Raw genomic sequence first — 20,320 nt, forward strand, 5'->3', positions numbered from 1 at the left:
GCTTCTATTTGTGGGGCATTTTATTGAACAAATCAATTAAGATGTCGTGGACAATACCGACTTGAGTGCTTTTAGGATTTGTCCAATTATCGAGTGAAAACTAGCTACTGTACATAACATACAGTATCTCTTTTTGCCAGCTTCCGCCCTAATAACCACTAGCTGCCGAAACGCAACGACAATCTTTCTGAGACATGTGTCAACATGTCACCCAGGGCAGATACTATCGGTCGTAATGTGTCATGCAGTCAGATTGCCTAGTTATAGACAGGAAACTCTGCATCGGTGCCGTTCCACAGCAGGTCAGACTCAGCTGCTTATTCTCATGCAGGTATAAAGAGCAGATGTTTATATATAGACATCATGAAAGTGTAGTTTAGAATAACTGAGATCTGACTTTTTTTACTTACTTTTTTTCAGTCCATAGAGTATTAATCACCATTTTACAAGTGCGGCTGCCACTTCCGTGGGGGTTCAAGTCCATTATTCATTGTTGAAAGTCAATAGAGAAACTAGATAAGATAATCGCATATATATTCTATAAATATCCTGTATTTTTCTAAAGAAAACAACATGCTTATAAGGTAGTAAAGGGAGCAGTCTTATTAAGGACGATGCATAATTGCGAATGTCCTGTGAAGAATCCAGGGTTTGATCAGTCATGTAAGGAAGCTATTAGGACAGACGAGGGTCGGTCTCAGAGCTGTAATTCTACACCAGCAACCTTTTCAGATGCACTGTTGCAAACAGCCTTAAAAGGGGAACAACTCTAACATCAAGAATTCCATTATATTATTTCCATGGCTTAAGATAGTTCGATCAATATTGGTGAACTCACGCTCTCAAAACCTGAAAGCTGAGAAGTCGCAGATGTGTGATGTCATGAATTCTAGAGCATAAACGAACGAGGTGGATAAACGAATGATGGATGGATGGATAGATGGGTGGACCAAAGCACAAATTCAACCTACGACTGACTCATCATTCACTGATAAGCCGTTTAGTCGTCTCAGTAGGACTCCTGGACAATCAGCCTGTCACCACCATAGTTCACAAATTGTACCCTTTAGGATTTCAAACATTAAATCAATAACTCTTCCAGCTGTATCGGATGTTGTGCACTTCAAGACGGTGAGCGCTAAATGACAGTGCCATCGTGTGCAAATTGTTTGGAAATGTATAGTCACAACCTTAATTTCTGCGATGATTGCCAAACTCTGCCCCACACTTGATTTAATAGCATCCCTAACATCCCAAACACAGACCTCAGACTCCTTAATGAGCTCTGTGTTGCCGCTGTTTCAACACAGTCACAGAAAATTATGTGTAATTTGACACTTTAAAGCACATGAGCGGGTCCACTGCAGCACAGTCAAACCAAATATACTAAGCCTGTACCTCAGAGTCCTTCATGAGGGATGATTTGTAATTATTATATGAGGACTAGCACATTTGCACCTAAACCCACAAGCCTCCTTATGATGCCAGGTCTCTGGAATACAATAAGCGTGATCATTGTTTTGTTAGTAAATCAGGGTTGTAAATGAGCTTTTACCTGCACTGCCTTTTCAAAAGTTTCTTAAATGGTCCTCGTCTGTAGACTCCTGTATGCAGGGGAAGGCCACTGAAAAAGGGGGAAGCACCTCATCAAACAGCCTCCTAGTGTAAAAAATACAGAATATATTCAATATTATTCTAGATTATATTTCCTTACATAAGAAAACAAGGAGAATCCCTTTTCATTCATCAGATATCCAGTGACTGTGCTTTTACCGCAGCAGGCAGAAGTTGCCATAATGTTGATGTCAGCCATATATTAATTCTTCTTATAAAATGCAAGTCAGACACACATTGGTGAATCACTCGCCTCGGTCTCTCCTCTCATATTTCCAGCGAATGGCCACATTAGCGTATTGGCAGACGTCTCCATCTGTCGCCCTGCAGGACGGCGTAGAAAACCTTTCACCATATTTCATTCAAAGCTCACATTATATGATTACGCCGGGAGGTGTGGGGGGGCGGGGAGGGTCATCCACCCTGATGCTCACGGTCCCTTTCTTTACCGTCGTTGAGTGAGAATGTCTGATCATTTCATGCTGGAGGACATCAGTGGATGTTTATGACTGTAAATTGAGACATTTGCTGTGTTGGTGGACAAAAAGTGTCGCTTAACACTCCTGAATGGTGCTCCGACAAATTGCTGCAGTTAGATGGCTTCAGAAATGTACAGAATAAATTAGGGCTGTACAGAATGCCTACATCAGTGTGTAGCTCCAAATGGTACAGAACAAATCATATTACTGCTTAATTCGCAACTGCAAAAATACCAGCTTTAAACACAAAAAAATACACAAAAACTATTTGGTACAGCCTTGATACGATCTGCTAGTGACAGGAGTGTAGAAAGCTCGACAGGCCCAACAGCCGTAGCTCGTACATCACTCTGTATTTAGATTTTAGAGATGTTTTATGTTTGCTTCGTGGTCACACGCCTGCCAAGGCTATACATTCAAGCATTCTAAGATATGCATCAAATGCAAAATTTAAGAGCCAATTAAACACACACGGATGTCCAGCCAGCAATGTGATACCAAAGACTGAGGTCACACACACACAAACAGAAAGATTATATTACACTTTTCTACACTGTTGTCCTTCTGTACGCCGGTTATCTGCGATTGCATTAAAAATGTAAAAGGTCACACAAAAGCCTTTTGGCACAGAAAAAGAGAGACACATTGTTTGAGAGGTAAGACAAGATACAATTGCAACAGAGTCGAATGCTGCAGTTGTAAAAAATGTTTCAGGACATTGCAGTTATATATGAGAGCACTATACAAGAAGGCGGCCATCTTAATGAGTTGAAAGCATTAACCCCATCAACCTTCCGACAATTTTTTTCATTAACTTAACAAAAACTGAGGCGGCCAAGAGTGCTAACCAATCTAGAGTCTCCGCGGAAATCGGCCAACACGTTTTATCACTCTTCCTGCCGATGCCGGGAGGGGAGAATAAAAAACAACGGGCTCACAGTGCGAGCGCAGTTTCACGACCAAGCCACGGCTAATCCAGAAAATCTGTTTTCTGGAACTTTCTCGTCTGTCAAACAGCTGCTTTCAAGCAACACCCTTTAGAGCCTTTTGCAGCCGCGTGGTTGGCCGGGAAGGAGGTTGCCGTCCTCATGACAACAATTCTGGTTGCATGGCTGATCAACAGGAAGCTGGCTGAATGAGATCGAGCGGCAACGCCAGCGTGCGACCGCCGCCATGTCAGGGTCATTGGGTGCCAGGGATAAGAGTCAGTGGACAGATCCGACTTTACTTTCCCCGTTTTCACATTTATATTAATTGTTCCGCTCTGACCCCCCAGAGAGACAGCAGGAACTTCTAAAACCTGCAAAGCTTCCATGGATTGTATTAATGTGCTGGTGGGAACAGGCACATTAATACAATCCACAGACAGGAAGCAATGAATGAAATCATCTGCCATTTCCAAAAAGGTCAGCGACTCACCACAATGTGTGTGTACCACAGTGAGGTGGAAGGATGTTTATTATTTTGTCTTTAGCTCCGTCTCATTTGATTGGAGGAAGGTCGAAGGCTGCACATATTAGTCATTTGATAAGAGGGCGTTCATAACCAAGATGATGTTGTATGCTTGATTGTTCTGCTCCACAAAGGCAAAACACAGGAACCATTTTTGGCTAAAGCTGAGTTATTTCTGTCATCTGTTTCACATAAAGAATATACCATAGAAATGTATCATTTAAATCCACCAGGTTTATATAAGACTCCTCTGATGCCAGACGGTACTGTGTTTTTTGTTTACCCGGCTGTTTTTATTACAAAGTTATTACACGTTCTAACCTGAGATTTGTCTTACACGTCAATTTATGTAAAAAAGTGCTTGCGTCAGTAATGTAGGAAGTAATTAATAGTTTTACAGGAAAACATTTTTCATTATGTGTCAACTAACGAGCACGTCTGCCGCTGCTGAAAAAGCAAACGCAGTAATTCAAATATCCTCTTTGAATCTCCGCCAACATCCTGTGTGTTCTGGGATGAGTGAAAGGGATTTCTGCATTTAGGAGGATAGATCATGTTAAAATGCGTGCTTTTTGTGGAACAAGCATAAAAAGAACTTCTTTCTCCAACGTTCATTAGGCTTATTTAGACTAAAGCCCAGGGCACACACTCACTCAAAGTGTTCTGGTTTGTTTCATTTAGTGACAGTAGAAAAAGTGTTGGTAATACCAGCCAGTGTTTGAGTAGTTTAATCAGAATGTAAAAGACTGTGAGGAAACTAGGAAGTTACGGGTTTTTCCACAATGGAAAAGTCTGTTAACCTTTTTTTAACTGTATGAGGTAGATGAGTATCTTGCTGAACTGGCAGAAACAGAAACAAAGGAAAGGTCAATGTTCACTCAACAAGGGGATTCGATATATTGTCTTCATCAGTCACCATAGTCGCATGAAATTACATTTCAAATCTAAATCAGGACGTTAACTAGGATGTGATCGTCTGTGTGCCTGTTGCGAGCTAATTGTACACCCCCGCTCTCTGTCCACCTCTCAGGTCCGGGTTTACATCAACGCCACGATGAAGAACGAGGAGTCGCACCTCAAGGACCTGAAGGCCCTGCGCTTCATCTCCATCAACTCCATCATCGACCCCTGGGTCTTTATCCTCCTCTCCCCCAGGGTGCTGGACTTCTGCTGGGTCTCCTTTTGCCTGAGGCCCCTGGAAATGTTCAGAAGCTCCATTTTCAGAACGCCCATTGCCAAAGAACCTTCCCCCGCCAACCTGGAACTGGCTCGCCCGTCGCTGGACTACACTGAGCATTTTCGCTCTGTGGAGACTCTATGACCAGTGTAGCGCTTGGAGCAGAGAGAGGCCATGACATCCCTCCCATGGTGGTGTTTGACTGCTTCATGAATGTGTTTCCATCAGACAAACATTTGAACCACTTCTTCCAGCAGGTGGGCCTGCTTCATATTGTGAACGCTCAACATCTTGCCTTCTTTGCTGCTTGTATTTTTGTGCCAGTTCATTAAAAAAGAAAAAAAAAAAGAAGAAAAAACGGCTGCTGATTGGAGCTGGAAGAAATAAGAGACTTCATTTAAGTGAGAGTGTTTTTGTCGATGTTGTTTCAAACGGTTGGAGAAGAAGGACATGCAGACTGCAACCTGCTCAAGACAAGAAAGGAGCAAACGACATGCTTTCTCTGATTCAGACGCTGCTTTATTAAACACTAGTTCCTGGAGCACTCACTCATCCCGAGGAACCAGCGGCCGTAGTCTTAAAGTGTTCTAGCGAGTAGGAAGAAAGGATTTTTACATGTCGAACAAAGACGCCGTTCAACAGAAACGGATGAAAGCAAAGCCTTTCCCCCCGTTAATATCAAATAGATGAAGTATTAAAATGACCAGCACGGTAAAGTAGGCTTTAGATGCTTTATTCATAATTACACCATGTATAATTAAGAGACTAAATTCTATGATTAAGGTTATTGATTTCCCTGTGCACTCACAGTCCATTATCACTCAGAGCGGATCAACAGGGTCCACCACGACCTCAGCCACTAATTTAGCTCTCAGACAGGAGCATGTTTTTGATCGCGGGCTCTAGGATCAATATAAAGCAAGAATGACAGAATGGTAGAAGATTCCTGCTGGAATGGTCAAAGGGCAAGGAGCCTGGAGAGACTGGTATCCAAGAAAACTATATATATATATATATATATATATATATATATATATATATATACACTTTTACCAGATCAGGATCTGATGTTAATTATGATTAAAAGGTGCAATATACGGGAGTGTGAATATAGCAGCAAACTGTTTACCATGTAAAGATATAGTGCATAATGTTTCGAGAATGATGTCATACTCTCTTCTGACAGCCGCGCCCGCTTTCACTGCATGCTAGTGCATGTGAGCTCATGGCTCTGCCGGCGCTGCTATGGCGGGCGTGGAAGCGTAGCACCCACCTTCCAGCTCCACCTCAGGATAATGCTGTTAGCTCTGTAGGCAATTTAGTCGTAGATTGCAATGTTAGCCGCTAGCTACGAGCCGCTAGCCCTGCCCAAATGCTACCAATCTCTTTTACAGCACCTTCAGAAGGATCAGGCTCTTTCTGTCTGAAGTTGAATGTGCTGGAGCTAAAATTAGAGGTGACAGGGAGCCACAAACAAAAACATGGCCCGACAGGTTTGGAAAACGTTTTCAATAAGCTAAAAACCTAATGAACTAAATGTTATTTTATTAATACAGTATCAAATACAAGATGTTGACCATCAAGCCCGTTCAACTCCAAAAAATGATCGCGTTTTAGTTTTTTGGTAGCAGCCTTTTGAGATTTATTCTCCATCACGTAACCTAAAGGTTCTTTGGAAACTATGAGACGAGCGCCTTTTATTCTTACTCGTCCACTTTACGACTGAAGTGGCATTTGAACTGCGTTGCTTTTACTAGGGAACATCTTGAAATGGTATTTCTGAGCAATGTGCGTCCGGGGGCCCATCATTCACGTTGGTCAAAGGACGTCCGTCTAAGAGTACCGCTAATAGCCCAGATGGGAAAGGTCGTGATTTGGGCCACTGACTATATTCCTATTGATCGCTCAAGACATGTTGAAGCATGATGAGACAACACTGGTTTGCTACCACACCCTCCAACAGACGACATTACTATGATGTCAGGTACTCCACCTGCAGTTTGTTAAACGGTGGATTCCTTCAGATTAAAACTTTACAGCATCTCATCCTTGGAAATTCCATCAAATTTGAACAGAGAAGAGAATAAGCTAGTGGAGATTTGCTTGTGGGATGTTTCTCATGAATCTGTCTCTCAAAAAAATGTGATACTATTTGTGTGGCTGGCCTTATGCAACAGCAGCATGTGTCCAGTGCAAATGAAAATAGATTTGACTATAACTGGGAGAAAAGAAGACATTATCAGCGATCAGAAAATGTGTGAGCGTCAGGTAAACTTCGGGGCTGCAACCCTTATCTCCGAAGGTGTCACGGGTGTGTGAGAAAGTGTCTGTGTGTGTGTGTGTGTGTGTGTGTGTGCGCGCGTGTGTGTTGTGGGAACAGCGGTTTATTGGCCCCGCTGGTCCACTGTTGGTTTCGAGCTCGGCATGAAAACATTTCGTAGTTTACGACGGCGTCTTACTGCTTCCTGCAGTTGTCATGTGCGAGTCTGCATCTCTGTGTGTAGCTTTACCTCCCCCGTCGCGTTTACGCAAGTTTTGTGTTACTGCAAATATTCCCAGGTGCATGCTTGTGCGTCCGTGTGCCGACAATAGGTGTGAGCTTGCGTGCGTGTGTGTGTGTGTGTGTGACAGACAGCACTGAAATGTAATGATGTCAAAGCAGAATGCTACCTACCTGGACGTTGTGTACCCTGTAATTATAAAGTACTGTAGATGAAACAGAATGCACTGAATGTCTATGTGTGTGTGTTTTACGACACGTGTAAATAAACATCTCATCAGTATATTTTCTGTCTGACCTGCTTTGTAACCCTTTTCCTACACACACACACACACACAGAGTTTTGAGATGGGTTCCAGATGTCTTTCAATTAGCAGTGTGTATTTCAGTTTCTCTACGGCTGCCTTGAGGAATTCCCCCCCTTCCTGGCGTGTTTTTCGTCACGTGTGTGTCGAAACTCAACATTTTCTGTGGTTGAAGCCAAGTAGGCCGATGCTTGGAGGGTTAGCGTTGACCACATCAGCCCACGAGGCCCTTTGAAAACAAAAGGCTGTGTCTGCACACAGGATATGTCTCGTATGATCCCAGCTTCGTTTGGTCTGCCGTCTGCAGTTTTGTGATCATACACATGCTCATCGTATGGGTGTTTTTTCCCCTCACATTTGCGACACTAAGCAAATTTGACGGATACTATCAAATGGCATGAAAACGTTGGGCCTGATTGCGAGAAATAAAAAGTGAACGATTGAAAAATGTAACAAAATTGCCACGAGCGAAGCACACAGCACTCGTGTTTACCGTGGGAGTAGGGATGTAACTGAATTATTCACGCGTACACAAACAAAGGGCTCTAAACTTCTGATAGTTTTATTCGAGACGCTTTTTCTTCTAAACAATGCCAACGTGAGCCAAACAGCAGAAACTAATTTCATTGCAGAAACTCTTCACCAATTTCCCTCGACTCTTTCAGATTTAACCTCAAAAACTATTCTAATGTAATCAAGTCGTTTGCTCTCTCTTCCTTTCTCCCGTCATCTGGCAACATTCCCTTCTCTCCTCCCAGCATTATCCAGTGAACATGCGATAATCTAATTCATACAGTTATAATTCCGGATTAGAGACATTTAATGCAACAACACGTTTATACGCCATCTCTGGTCTCCTTTTCTTTAAATCCCTTCTGAAAATGAACCCCTGCTACTGCTCCAGCTACTGCTAGCTCCTGCTACTGCTAGCTCCAGCTACTGATAGCTCCTTCTCCTGGTCTTCATCTCTGAACAGCATGAAACATGAACAAAACGTTGCTGACGTGAGAGAACAATAAAAATGAATTCCTGAAGACCTCTCTACGTTTTGTTTCCAGATGCAACTTCTACTTCTTCTACTCTGTTTACTGGGTAGCCGATGGTGCCAACTTTACTCCAAATCAGTTGATAAAATATGCCTACTTCAAAGCTTGTGCTGCCAAAAAAAGTGACCATTTCAAAAAAAATCTCCACAAAATAATCATTTCATATTCCATTGTTTATTGTCTATTATATGTGTTCTATGTCCTCCATCAATGACACCTCCTTTCTAAGCTCTTACCACCTACAATCTAACTGCGCCATTTATGGGATAACCGGACCAAAGTGTTGAGTCAGTCCGATTAACCTGCACACGTCATGTGATTACATTGTAACATCATTTCCCCCCCTGTAATTACCCATAATTCACTATGTATCCTGCTGGCTCTCTGTCAAATAAATGTCCCACCAAGAAACAATTACATCCAACCGCCAAGCCAGACATCAGAGGCACATCAGCATAATTGAGTTTATTTCACATAATTGATTAGATGATTAATCAACCCTGTCTGTTTAATTGGATCATGCAGTGTCTTCTTGTGTTGTGATTAGGTCAGAGGAAGGAAGGAACTGACGTGTGTGTAGTTTGTATGTGAGAGGGTGCAAATTACTCTGTTCCACACTATTGGAGGCTGACCTGTGATACCGATAGTGAGGGAAACTCACATAAATCACCTGCTCAAATGTAGTTTTTCTTTCATGCCACCTGGTGTGGTCATGTGTTTTGGAGAAGTTCATAGAGTTCAATGACGACATCGTGCCGGTTGTCATCAGCAGAGCAACGAATGCCTGCTTCCATCTGAGAAACAGATGCTGTGTGATAAAAGCAGTTGAAATGTTGGTTAGAGGCTAAAAGGTGAACGCAGTTCGAGCGTCTGTTTTTTTGATTGACAAGAATGATTTGGGTTAAAGGAAACTTCTGAGTCATTCCAGAAGACTTTTACTGTCAGACCTTCCAACACTGACGTATGTAGTTTGTTTTTTTAGTCAAACTGAAATTAGTCGGTTCTTAACTTTTGCTTTTTAAGGAACATATACGGTAACTGCCCACACACACAATTAAAAAAAAAAAAATATGTTCCACTTTAACGGACAAATGAATCATCTTTATGTAATGTGAAACTATGCAGAGACGTTTAAAATGATTTACAGTATTTAATCTTTCATCTGCTTGGCAGATTATCATTCTTAACATGGCATATTAAATGTTTTGTCATATTTTCCTGTTACAGCTTGTAACTTTAGGTCTGCCAGGACTGAACATCTCTTAAAAAAACACAGCAATCTCTCTCCAAAAGTTCTCATTGTTTGACAAAAAATACTTAATGAAGTGAACACATCTTAACATGTTTAGCACAGTGCTCATCAGCGCTAACATCAGGCGCAAATCTTTGGCATTTTGATAAAACAGTTGATTTTATATTCAATATTAATGCAAATGTTTGGCAGTTAAAACCGATGTAAGACTGGAGTTGATGTCTTATAGTGTTCAAAACACATTGTTTTAACAATTAGAAGATGATCGCTCAACAGCCACCACCCAGGTAGAGAAAGTACCAAAAAAGTTACAAACTTCTTGCTGCTGTGCTTTTCCAGCCCGACTTTAGATTTCCATGTGAGAGTAAACACTCATCTTCTTCTCCCTGATTATAATGAAGGAACATTCTTCTGGTAATAGCCTTTAAAAGAGGCTCATTAGTCCTCAAGGCTTTACTCACAGAAATCACATTGTAAAGATATTTTAAACCACAAAATTGTGAGCTGAGAACCGCTCTGCCTCCATTTGAAAGGTTGCCTCTTCCTCTTTAAAATCCTACTGTGGTGCGCTAAGTGTCCCTTGTTAGCAGATAAATACTATGAAAGACTAGGTTTTAAATATAAACACACCATACTTCTACTATATTTCATTACTTAAAAGGTAATTTAGCAGCTTTCTAAAAACACATTTGCTGACATGAAGGGACAAGACTCGCTTTGGACATTTCATTATGAGAGCTGGCAACGTTATGTATTATTCATACACAGATTACTTGTTAACTGGGTACGTAACAAGTATTACACTTCCAAAGGTGCAAGATTAAACCATCAAACCATCTGATTAAATGTAGGCCGCAAATATTAGCATGGCTAGCTAACTAGCTAACTACTTCTAGTAACATGTCGGCTAGCAACAGTAGTAAAAAGTACAAATAAACTTGTTGTTCTTAGCTCTATCCTAAAAAACAAAAACAATGATGACCTTTATTTTGACTCACAAAGGTTGTGTTAACAAGCTTCCTAGCTACAGCTAATAAAATCTGCTAGCAACAACAGTGACACTTGGCTGACAAGATAAAGGACATTTGCTATGCATGAGGACATTAGCTATGCATGAGGACATTAGCTCTGCATGAGGAGCCTGCGTTTGTCTACGTCTGTGTAAATGTGTGTGTAAATCTGCCAACATCATTATTGTAAGCTTGACAGGCATTAACTAAGGGGACGGGGCTTCACAATCGTGGACTCGATTGCACTGACTCCCATGTAACAAGCGTTACTGCTGAAAACCGTGGTCCTGTGACTCAGAGTAAGTTGGGGAATTAGAAGCCGTGTAAACTCCTGGTGAGCAGAGGACAAAGTATGCCCATGTGTAAACATGTGAAGGTTGCAGAGCCGGCCGCAGAGGGTGGACCCAAATGCAGACAAAAGCGAGGAAGCCGCAGAAACAATGATTTAATTTTAAAAAATGTGTAAATGCTGGAGACCAACACAACAGGCAGGAAACAGAAGGGCAGGACGAAGGCAAAGTGGCACAGAAGCTCCCAACTTAACTGAACATAACAACATAGCGCCTTGGGGAAGTGGAAACAGGTGAGCAGGGACACAGGCGAGGGGGACAGAGGTGAAACTAAGTACAAGGGGGCGGGAAAACCAGACAAGACACATGAGGAGCTACCTTCAAAACAAAAGCAGGAAACACTAACTGAAAAGACATGAAACAAGAAGAAAACAAGAGAGTGGATCCAAAATAGAAAGATACTTGAAAGTCCGGTCTTAAAATAAAAAGGTCAAGCAGACCAACAGTAGTTTTGGTGGTTTGACATTAGCAAGCAGGCTACAAGTCAAACTGTTAAATATACCTTGAGGAATACTTAAAAAGACTCTTGAGAAGGTTCAAGTTGCATGACAGCTCCTCCAGCCACCCACTGAAGTCTGTTGAGCAATACTCAGTATGATTCAGACCGAGGTGTCGATCTCTGAGAGAGCCCCCCTTCTTCTTCTCTCTGTCTCTCTCTGTGAAACCACTTCCTCAGCTAAAAAAACAACAACCACAACCACTCTCATTGCGACATTGATACACACTCACGCCTCATTTACAGAAGGAAAAGGCGGGCAAGCACCAAGACGACGAGAGCGACAGGATGATGAAGAGTGAGAAAGGATGGATAAGCCAGAGAGGGGTTTCCCCCCTTTTTTTGGTTTGAGAGAAAACATTGGTCGGATGACCAAACTCTTAAATGTCCACTATTACACACTGTGATGACAACACGCCTCCGGACACGAGGAGCAGTTCAATATAGCAACGCAGACTTTTAGTTTTGTTTTCAGCAGCAGCGCAACAACAACATTAAAACATCTGTGTGAAAACAGTTTCCTCGCCAAGTAAGTGAGGCACCAGCTTTGGTGAAATATTTTAAGCTTTTTTTCGCGCATGATTGCTGGCACACACACGCACAAGAATAAAGTTGGACAGTAAAATTGATCAAGTTGTATAAAATATTCATTGCATTGTGAAGTAAACCCAAAAGGGTGGCTTTTATGGCATGAAAAGAGGCTAACGCTAACTAAAGTTAGCGCCTTGCAGTTGTACATCAACTAGCCATGTGGCAGTTTATCTCCACGTCTGTCCAAATTATGATCACTTCATAATTTGTATTCTATGAGAAATTGTCTTAATTAGTGCATGAATAACACACACAGCGTGAGCTAGCAAGTCCTGAAGAGCACGTGGCACCTCAGCTCCTCCCATCAGCGTATGAATGAGTATGAATGGGTGAACAATGACAAGTAGTGTTGAAGCGCTACACAAGTACAGGGTTGTTATCATAACACAGTACCTATATCAGTGCTGTCGAGCCCAGACAGAAGCCAGCGATCCTGTTTAAGAGACAAGGCCGTGTTTACATTCATACTAGAATAACACTGATAAGCTGAGCGGCATTTACGCCTGCGATACAAAACCACAGATACGGATCTCCTGCCGAACGTCACTCGTACTTGCCGTGCAGTTGATGCTCGAGAAGCAGCGCATGAGTTGCTGTTTGCTCCTTGAGGAGTTTCACAGGACGCAACTGCTCTGGCAAAGACAAGCTGGTGGCCAGAGTTGACTCGGTTAAAGGTGTGTTTTGTTTGTGAGAGCTGACGGGGTGAGAAGGCAGTGATCTAAACATGTGTTGTCTCGGGGAGAAGCTAAGTGTGTGTGGGTCTGTGTATTGGTGTGTGTGGGTGCGTGTCGCTATTTCTCTGTTTTGCAACTCACACCATAAATCACGAGTGCAGAGCGCCAAGTGAGACCAAAAACATTCTCCTCCAACTCTGGAAGACAGGACGATATTTTTGCATCGTGTTTTATTACCAACGCGTGACTGGAGCTGCGCACGACATCGCCGGAGAAAACACTGCGTGGGATCTGTTTTGAATAAAGATGTGACAGACACACACGTGTGTGTGTTTGTTTGGGCTGCGCTGTAAACGTACACACCAGTTGCGCAACTGTCTTTGCTGGAATAATGAAACCATTACCCACAGGTGTCACCACATCACTCAGGTGTGAAATATAAAGGAATCTCAATTGTTTAGAAGATAAATATGATGAAAATTCAAATTTGTTTCTTTACTTTTTAGTTTTTATACACTGTTTTAAACCTTTATAACATATAACAATGACTAATACTTGCCAGATTTTTAAATAATTTTGCCAAAAGGACATTTTTTTGTGACATATTTATTGATAAATAAGACAAAAAGGACCAGGCGGACTGTCTTCATTACAGTATTTAAAGGGATGAATACAAAAAAATCTGGCATAAGTCATTATTTGAATTTTTACTTTCTTATTTGGAAGAGAAAAAACTGAATCAGAGGTTAAAGTATAAACACATTAAACGTCATAGACGGTAAACTAAAGTATTGTTTTCTGACTGACAGCTGATTTATAGCGGATATATTTTTGCCGTCCCAAAAATACACACCAATAAGCAGTTTGCATGAAAGCTGTAAAGCCGAGTCAGCATCTTGGAGCCACAGGATCTCCCTGAGAGACATAATTATCATTGTTTCTCCGCCTCACACATCCAGTTTCACTCCAACATGTTGGAATGGTCCTCCCCTGCCTCCCATGTGCGACCCTGAGTCACTGCTTCTTGTGAACTCAGGTGAGTCTCTCTGGTGGACAACGATGAGCCAACACCTGGACCGCAGCCAGCCGACCAACAGGAGGAGAGCGGGAAGCGAAAACCAACAAAACTCTCCCGCTCTCCTTCTGTTCAAAGGCCAAAGGGTGCGCCTCAAACGTTATCCACAAAACAGTTCCAATTTCTGAGATGTCTTGTTTCACCTGGTCGCACATGGGTGTGTGTGTGTGTGCGGAAAAGTGTGTTCCTGCTGTATGTGAGCCAACACTGAGCCCTGTCAGGACCTGCTGTGATAAATGGAATAATGGCGACAAACAGAAGGCGCTGGGAGGACACACACACACACAAGCCCCTTAGGTACAATGCACAAAAGGGAAAAACTCAAATCTCTGGTTCCTGCCAAACAAAACCTGTTCGATCGGCTTTCTAGAGAGAATAAAATAAACAGCGGGATCTGCAGCTTGCTAACAGAAAAGTGTTCGTCTTCTCCAGAGACGATGGCCGGCGGATGCTCCTGCGGTCTTCCTGCTGATGTCTTTGTGGCCACGCTGGGGCTAGATGGACATTATCAATCGTGAGTCGCATCTCTTCTCCAAACCAAACCGCCGAAATGATAAAGATCAGCGAGGGCGCAGAGCTCTGGACACGACTGACGATGTCACATCTGTGTTTCAGATCTCACATCCGGGATTATAGACTGAATCACACTAAGAACTAAACAAACTATGTCCTCAAACAGACCATAAACCAGGGTATGCTTTAGGGCGGGGCTACCTTGTGATTGACAGGTCGCTACCACCACCAGAGCCGTATACGGCATCTCTACGTCACACTTTTGCCCTTCAATGTCTCTTTTAATGATAGTCCTAATTCATATTTGGCTTTTCAGTCATCACATGCCAAGCCTAGTTAATATATATACTGTGGGCTGTAAATCATCTCCATATTATGAAAGGGAAAAGTTCTTCAGGAAATCCCCGACTGATATGAACCGACCCCAGAGAGCCGGGAGGATTCCATCGATCTCCCTTTCAGACATTATCACCGGCCGGACGCGTTCCCACGCTCCGTTCATGCCGGCCCGGAAACGCCGCCACGTGACGTCAGTAGACTTTACTGCTGACCGGCAGGCCGCGCTCACGGTGAGCTGTGACGTTCTCCGATTGGACCAGACGGCGGCCTCTTAGCCATCAGCTGCGGTCCCTTATGTGTGTGTGTGTGTGTGTGTGTAGTTATTTCCCGGCATTGTGTATCAGTGAGGCGGTCACTGTCTGGTTTAAATACCGCACACATATTCAATTTGGATCCATCTGCCATGATGGTTTTTATAGTGTCTTGTACTGCATTTCCCAGAAGTCACCAGTCAATCAAATACAGTCTCTCTCTCTCTCTCTCTCTCTCTCTCTCTCTCTCTCTCTCTCTCTCTCTCTCTCTCTCTCTCTCTCTCTCTCTCTCTCTCTCTCTCTCTCTCTCTCTCTCTCTCTCTCTCTCTCTCTCTCTCTCTCTCTCTCTCTCTCTCTCTCTCTCTCTAACTAAAAATCCATGAAAGAAGAAGAATACATACAAAAATTAAGCATGATGGGATTATGTTTCTATAATAATTGTATAACTGACCATCCTATAATTTATTATATACATACTAAATTCCTTGAGTACTCAAATCTATACGTCCCCTAAAAAGGCAAACCCATCTCCATCATGGTTTTCTTTTCTTTTTCCATATCTATGACCACAAACAAAAAAATAAAACAAACATTTTTCTGATTAATATGTGAGTTGATGTCCAAAGTCCAACCTCCATGAGATCATGTGACGATACAATGTACGGTAGAGAGATTACGGGTGTCGCTGCAAAGTGGGGGGCATTTCCCTGTGAAAACAGATGCACTCTGTTATTGTTGTTATGAGATATAGATCAATAAAATGAAGGCGATTAGGTTCCAGTCAGAAACCCACGACCACCGGTCACTTGGATCAAGGCCGAGACTCCACCTGATGCTGTTGCAGTAAAGTGGTCATAATGTTAAAAGATGACGTGTCCGTAGCAGATGACTCGTGTTTGGGACAGGTTTTAGGTTTGTTGGCGTCAAACTGTAAGCGGTGGAATTTTTTACTTTGATAGATTTGCTCCATCAGGACTGCCTCTCCCTTCCTGGTCACGATGATTATGCACTCAGTCATCGTTAGAGATCGTATATCGCACCGTGCCTTGTTTCTATTGATCGATTCCTGCGGCTCGTTTTCGGGCTGTGCTCACTCACACTGTCATCCTGTTTTGGGCTGTGAAAGCTGTTTCTAATATTGTGTCCATGTACTTTAAATATAAGTACAGGGATTATAGAGTGGCTCCCATCTGGGCTGGGAAAAGCCCCAGGATGTCTGGTCCACTTTAACCTTCTGGACCCCAAAACCAGCGAGCGTGTATGAAAGATTTTCTTGAAAATAATTAAATAAAAAAATTAAATCGCAGAAATTACAGCATTTATCATAGCCGGGGGCTGTCAAACAGATTATTGTCGGACTTCCAACGGTCCTTCAACACATCGTGTGGGCTGAACGCTCAGTAAAGCCACCAAATTGAAACTTAGAAAAGGTATATTAAATCACTTTAAGTCTCATTTTATAAATTCTGCATACATACATATAAGAGGCCATAAAGGAGACACATTTTTAGAGCAAATGATGATGACATCAAGGCATCAGTTTGTCCAATACCAATAAACCTTTGAAGTAAATAAATGCGTAACAGCTGGGTGAAATGTGCAGTGTGTCATGACATTTCCTGGGGAGTAAACGGGTAACAGGAAGGGAAATGTTGTCACATAGATATCACTCTTCTGCGCGTCAGCCTCTGGTAATAACTAGGTCTGTTTCAACTGGCTGCATGCTTAAGTAAAGTCTATTTAGTGCATGTGTGTTTAAATTAAACTGCAGTTGGTGGTCCCGCAGTGGCGGAAAGATAAATCTGCTGCTACAAATAACTGATGGAATAGCTCAAACCAGAAAGTGCATGAATAACGATATCATTTTAAACCCACAAAGTTATTCATAAATATTGACATGTCTCCCTTTGTCTCTGTTTATCCACTCCCTTCCCTCTCTTCCCTCTGCTCTCGTCCTCGAACATAATCCTCCTCCACCTTCCTCTGATCGCTCTCATGTCCACCTCCCTTTCCCTCTGACCCTTAACCATCCATAAATATTGATGGACCTCTCCTTATCGCTCCTTCTCTGCCATGTCTGTACTTCCTCCTTTCCCCCGGTGGCCCCCTGGGGGATTACGGCATAAACAAGGGGCCTCTGAAAAACATTGGCAGAGGCCCTTAAACAGCTCACTGGTTTCCAATTTCCAATTCTTCTGTAAGACCTCCTAACGTCTACACACACACACGCAGGCGATCTGGAAGGTCACAGAACAAATGTGTCCGCAAGTAAATATGTGTTTTTGTTGAAGGTGTGAAAACAGGTTGAAGGAGTCGCAGGAGGGGGGCGGGGCTTAACAAAAGGTTAACCTAATTGAAGTATGTCGATTTATTGTGCCAAATGTAAAACACACTGTACTGTAAAGGTCAATAATAACTGTCTACAACTCGTATGTAATAACATAACCAATCACATGAGTCCCAACCATAGACTGCATAGAGCCGGTAGAAACATATAAACACGAGTATTGGCCGTCTTGATTTGTAAGAGAACGAAACATCTTTCCAGGAAGATGTTTTCAAGTTCAGAAAACTAAAGTAAAGTCTCACAAATAGCACTCGCCTCCACAAAGTCCGATACAAATGATGCTGCCACTGCTCGTTCTGTCTTTTCAGAGCTCATCCATTCACACTACAGAGGGTGGCAGTCCCATTAATCACAACCATGTGTGTGTGTGTGTGTGTGTGTGTGTGTGTGTGTGTTGTAGAGGTTATACACAGCATCTACACGTCAAACAAGGTTTCCAAAAAAAAATGGAGCTTCAAACCAAACTGTGTGTTGTTTAAGAGCACAACTGCATGTCATTGATTATAATTACTTCTCGATCAATAACACACACACACACATCCTTATTCCCACATCATTCTTCAATCAGCGACTACAATAGAGAATTCTCTTGGTCTTGCTCATCGCTCCCCAGCCATGAATACATACCATGCATAATGCATGTAGGCGGGTCGCCACATGGGAGCCATTAAAGGCCGTGTGGAGTCCGTGACTTGCAGCTGGATGTGCTGTACATTGAAAAATAAATACACACACGCTTTCATTGAGAAACACGTTTTTTTCTCTCTTTCCAATCAGACTCAGAGGGTCCTGTTTTTTGGAACAGAGGGACAATAACAGGAAGACGTGGTCTGGTACGAGGACAGAGATCAACACTTAGCGTATGGATCTATACCGACACCACCGCCCTCAGCCCCGCTTTGCACATCCTGCTTTACCTCTCACATGCACTAATGACGTCACAGACTCGTATGTCAATCAACCGGCCTCCCCAGCGGACGGGTGCAATGCTCCGCCGGCTGGAAGGCTTCAAACCAACTGGGCTACCGAGTGCAACAGGTTCACGGGGCCGTCGGCACAATAAGCGCAGGTCAAAAAGAAGGCGGGATGCCAGCTTTGACCTTTGACTTACTCCCCCCCCAAAAGGCACAACCACCCCCAGCCTTTGGAGATAAACAGAGCCCACACCAGTAGACGAGGAACATAGAGTTATGCTTCGTTAGTGTTCAGGATGAGACGACTGTTGCACGGTCGACTAAGATGTGATCACTTTCAACGGCTTTTTAAGTCCTCGGATTTCATCACTCAAACTAAATCAATAGGAGACTAATTATGCCGCCGCCCACATGTTTGTTTGGTAAAACAGGAATGTGGACACAAAAGAGAGGTGAGAGCTCTGACGTTATTAAACACACCAGTTACCGCGCGCACACGCACACACACGCTCTCTTTCTCATCATGAACATAACGCTGCAGGACATTCTAGAGGAACAGAGGCAGAGGAGGATGTTTACCGACTCATGCATGTGGAGACACAGAGGCTCACAGAGGAGGCTGTTATCTCTGCTGTAGCTTCATGTATTGCACAGAAATACCTCTACACACACACACACACACACACACTGTATTGACCTCAAGGAATTGTAATGACTTCGGACAGAGTGAGCTGAACCTGACGATGCTGACGACGGCCTTCAGGTGCATTAGCTGCATTACAGTGAAGCTGCGTCGTCAGCATCCAGGATGATATTTATAAACGATAACAAATCAAAAATCAACCGCTTAAAAAGCTCTCACGAGGCGAGGGAAGTTAACAGCTGAAAGGCATCATGAAGGCTGAACCTGGAGCACCTGGTCTCCTCAGCCATGTAGGGAAGGCCGAGGCATGAAATTATGCTGCTGTTGCGTAATACCAACACACACACACACACACACACACACACACACACACACACACACACACACAGACAGACCAACGGAGATGGATTTTCATTCTGGCATTGTGCTAAAGAGAAGCACTGCTTATGTGTGTTGCTTTCTGGTGTTTACTGCAACATTTAATGTTCTATAAAGAGAGGAATTTGCTTTTTCCACGGACACACATCCTCCAGTGAGCGGCGGAAAACCCGAACCGTCTGTGCGGCTTCAGATTGTCCCGCTTTCGGTTCAACTTTAATTTACTTAGCGAGACCTGCCAAAGAAGCTGCGAAGAATTTGGTCCAGATGGGGAAATGATGATGCAGGCCTGTGAATAATTACACGGACAAAAAGAAAAAAGTCAACAATTAATCTTGTTGATCTTTCTCTTAACCTGTTTGACCTTCTGGGAATGCTACGGGTGCGATACTGGATGGCGTCATCAGCGTTAATCAGCCGGCGGATTGCTCAATAGCTGTTGTTCTGCAATCGGCATACGCGAAAATATGTTTAAAAATCCTTTAAAATTATGTATTTATTAAATATTTGCTCACAAATGCTCAGAACCTCCGTTTGCAATCCATTGAGTCCGACGCAATTAACGCTTTTACAAAAGAGCAATTCCATCTTTAATAAAAAAGTGACTTTGTATGGTTATCCCCAAAAAAAAAAAAATCAAATCTTTTGAAGGCTTTTTGCAGAGCATATTATTAAATAAAAACTGAAGAACCTGCTCCCTCAGTTCAGTCCTCGCTGTGTTTCTGAGACTCTAAAAACCAGCAGGAATGCTGACCTCTGCTCTTCCTCCTTCCTCCCTACTTTGCAATTAGTTTCCAGTAAAAACATGTTGCCTTTTAATCCACTCTGAATTTTGCAAAGCCTCGAGTAGGAGAGATCTTAATCCGTCGTCCCTCGTATGAAGTTATCGCAGCCGAGGGAGCAGCAGACAGTGG

General features: G+C 42.9%; 2 protein-coding genes across 5 annotated transcripts in view; one reads left to right on the plus strand and one right to left on the minus strand.

Moving 5' to 3' along the window:
* Positions 1-5,080, plus strand: part of ptger2a (prostaglandin E receptor 2a (subtype EP2)) — a 7,847-nt gene extending 2,767 nt beyond the window's left edge. For both annotated transcript variants that reach the window (XM_068590957.1, XM_068590958.1), the window contains one exon: positions 4,576-5,080. In XM_068590957.1, the coding sequence (XP_068447058.1) occupies positions 4,576-4,866 (291 nt within the window). In that variant the 3' untranslated portion in view covers positions 4,867-5,080. The remainder of the gene's footprint in view (positions 1-4,575) is intronic.
* Positions 1-20,320, minus strand: part of nid2a (nidogen 2a (osteonidogen)) — a 65,600-nt gene that overhangs the window by 38,222 nt on the left and 7,058 nt on the right. Inside the window, exon 2 of one of the 3 annotated variants that reach the window (XM_068590955.1) lies at positions 1,556-1,624. The gene's annotated coding sequence lies outside the window, so the exon portion shown is untranslated. Of the gene's footprint in view, positions 1-1,555; positions 1,679-20,320 lie in introns of those variants that run through there. The other 2 variants (XM_068590953.1, XM_068590954.1) reach the window with 2 other exon arrangements.

The sequence above is a fragment of the Clinocottus analis genome, unplaced genomic scaffold, assembly GCF_023055335.1.
Source record: "Clinocottus analis isolate CAN_PGR_092001 unplaced genomic scaffold, fCliAna1.0.p SCAF_24, whole genome shotgun sequence".
NCBI classification, from domain to species: domain Eukaryota; kingdom Metazoa; phylum Chordata; class Actinopteri; order Perciformes; family Cottidae; genus Clinocottus; species Clinocottus analis.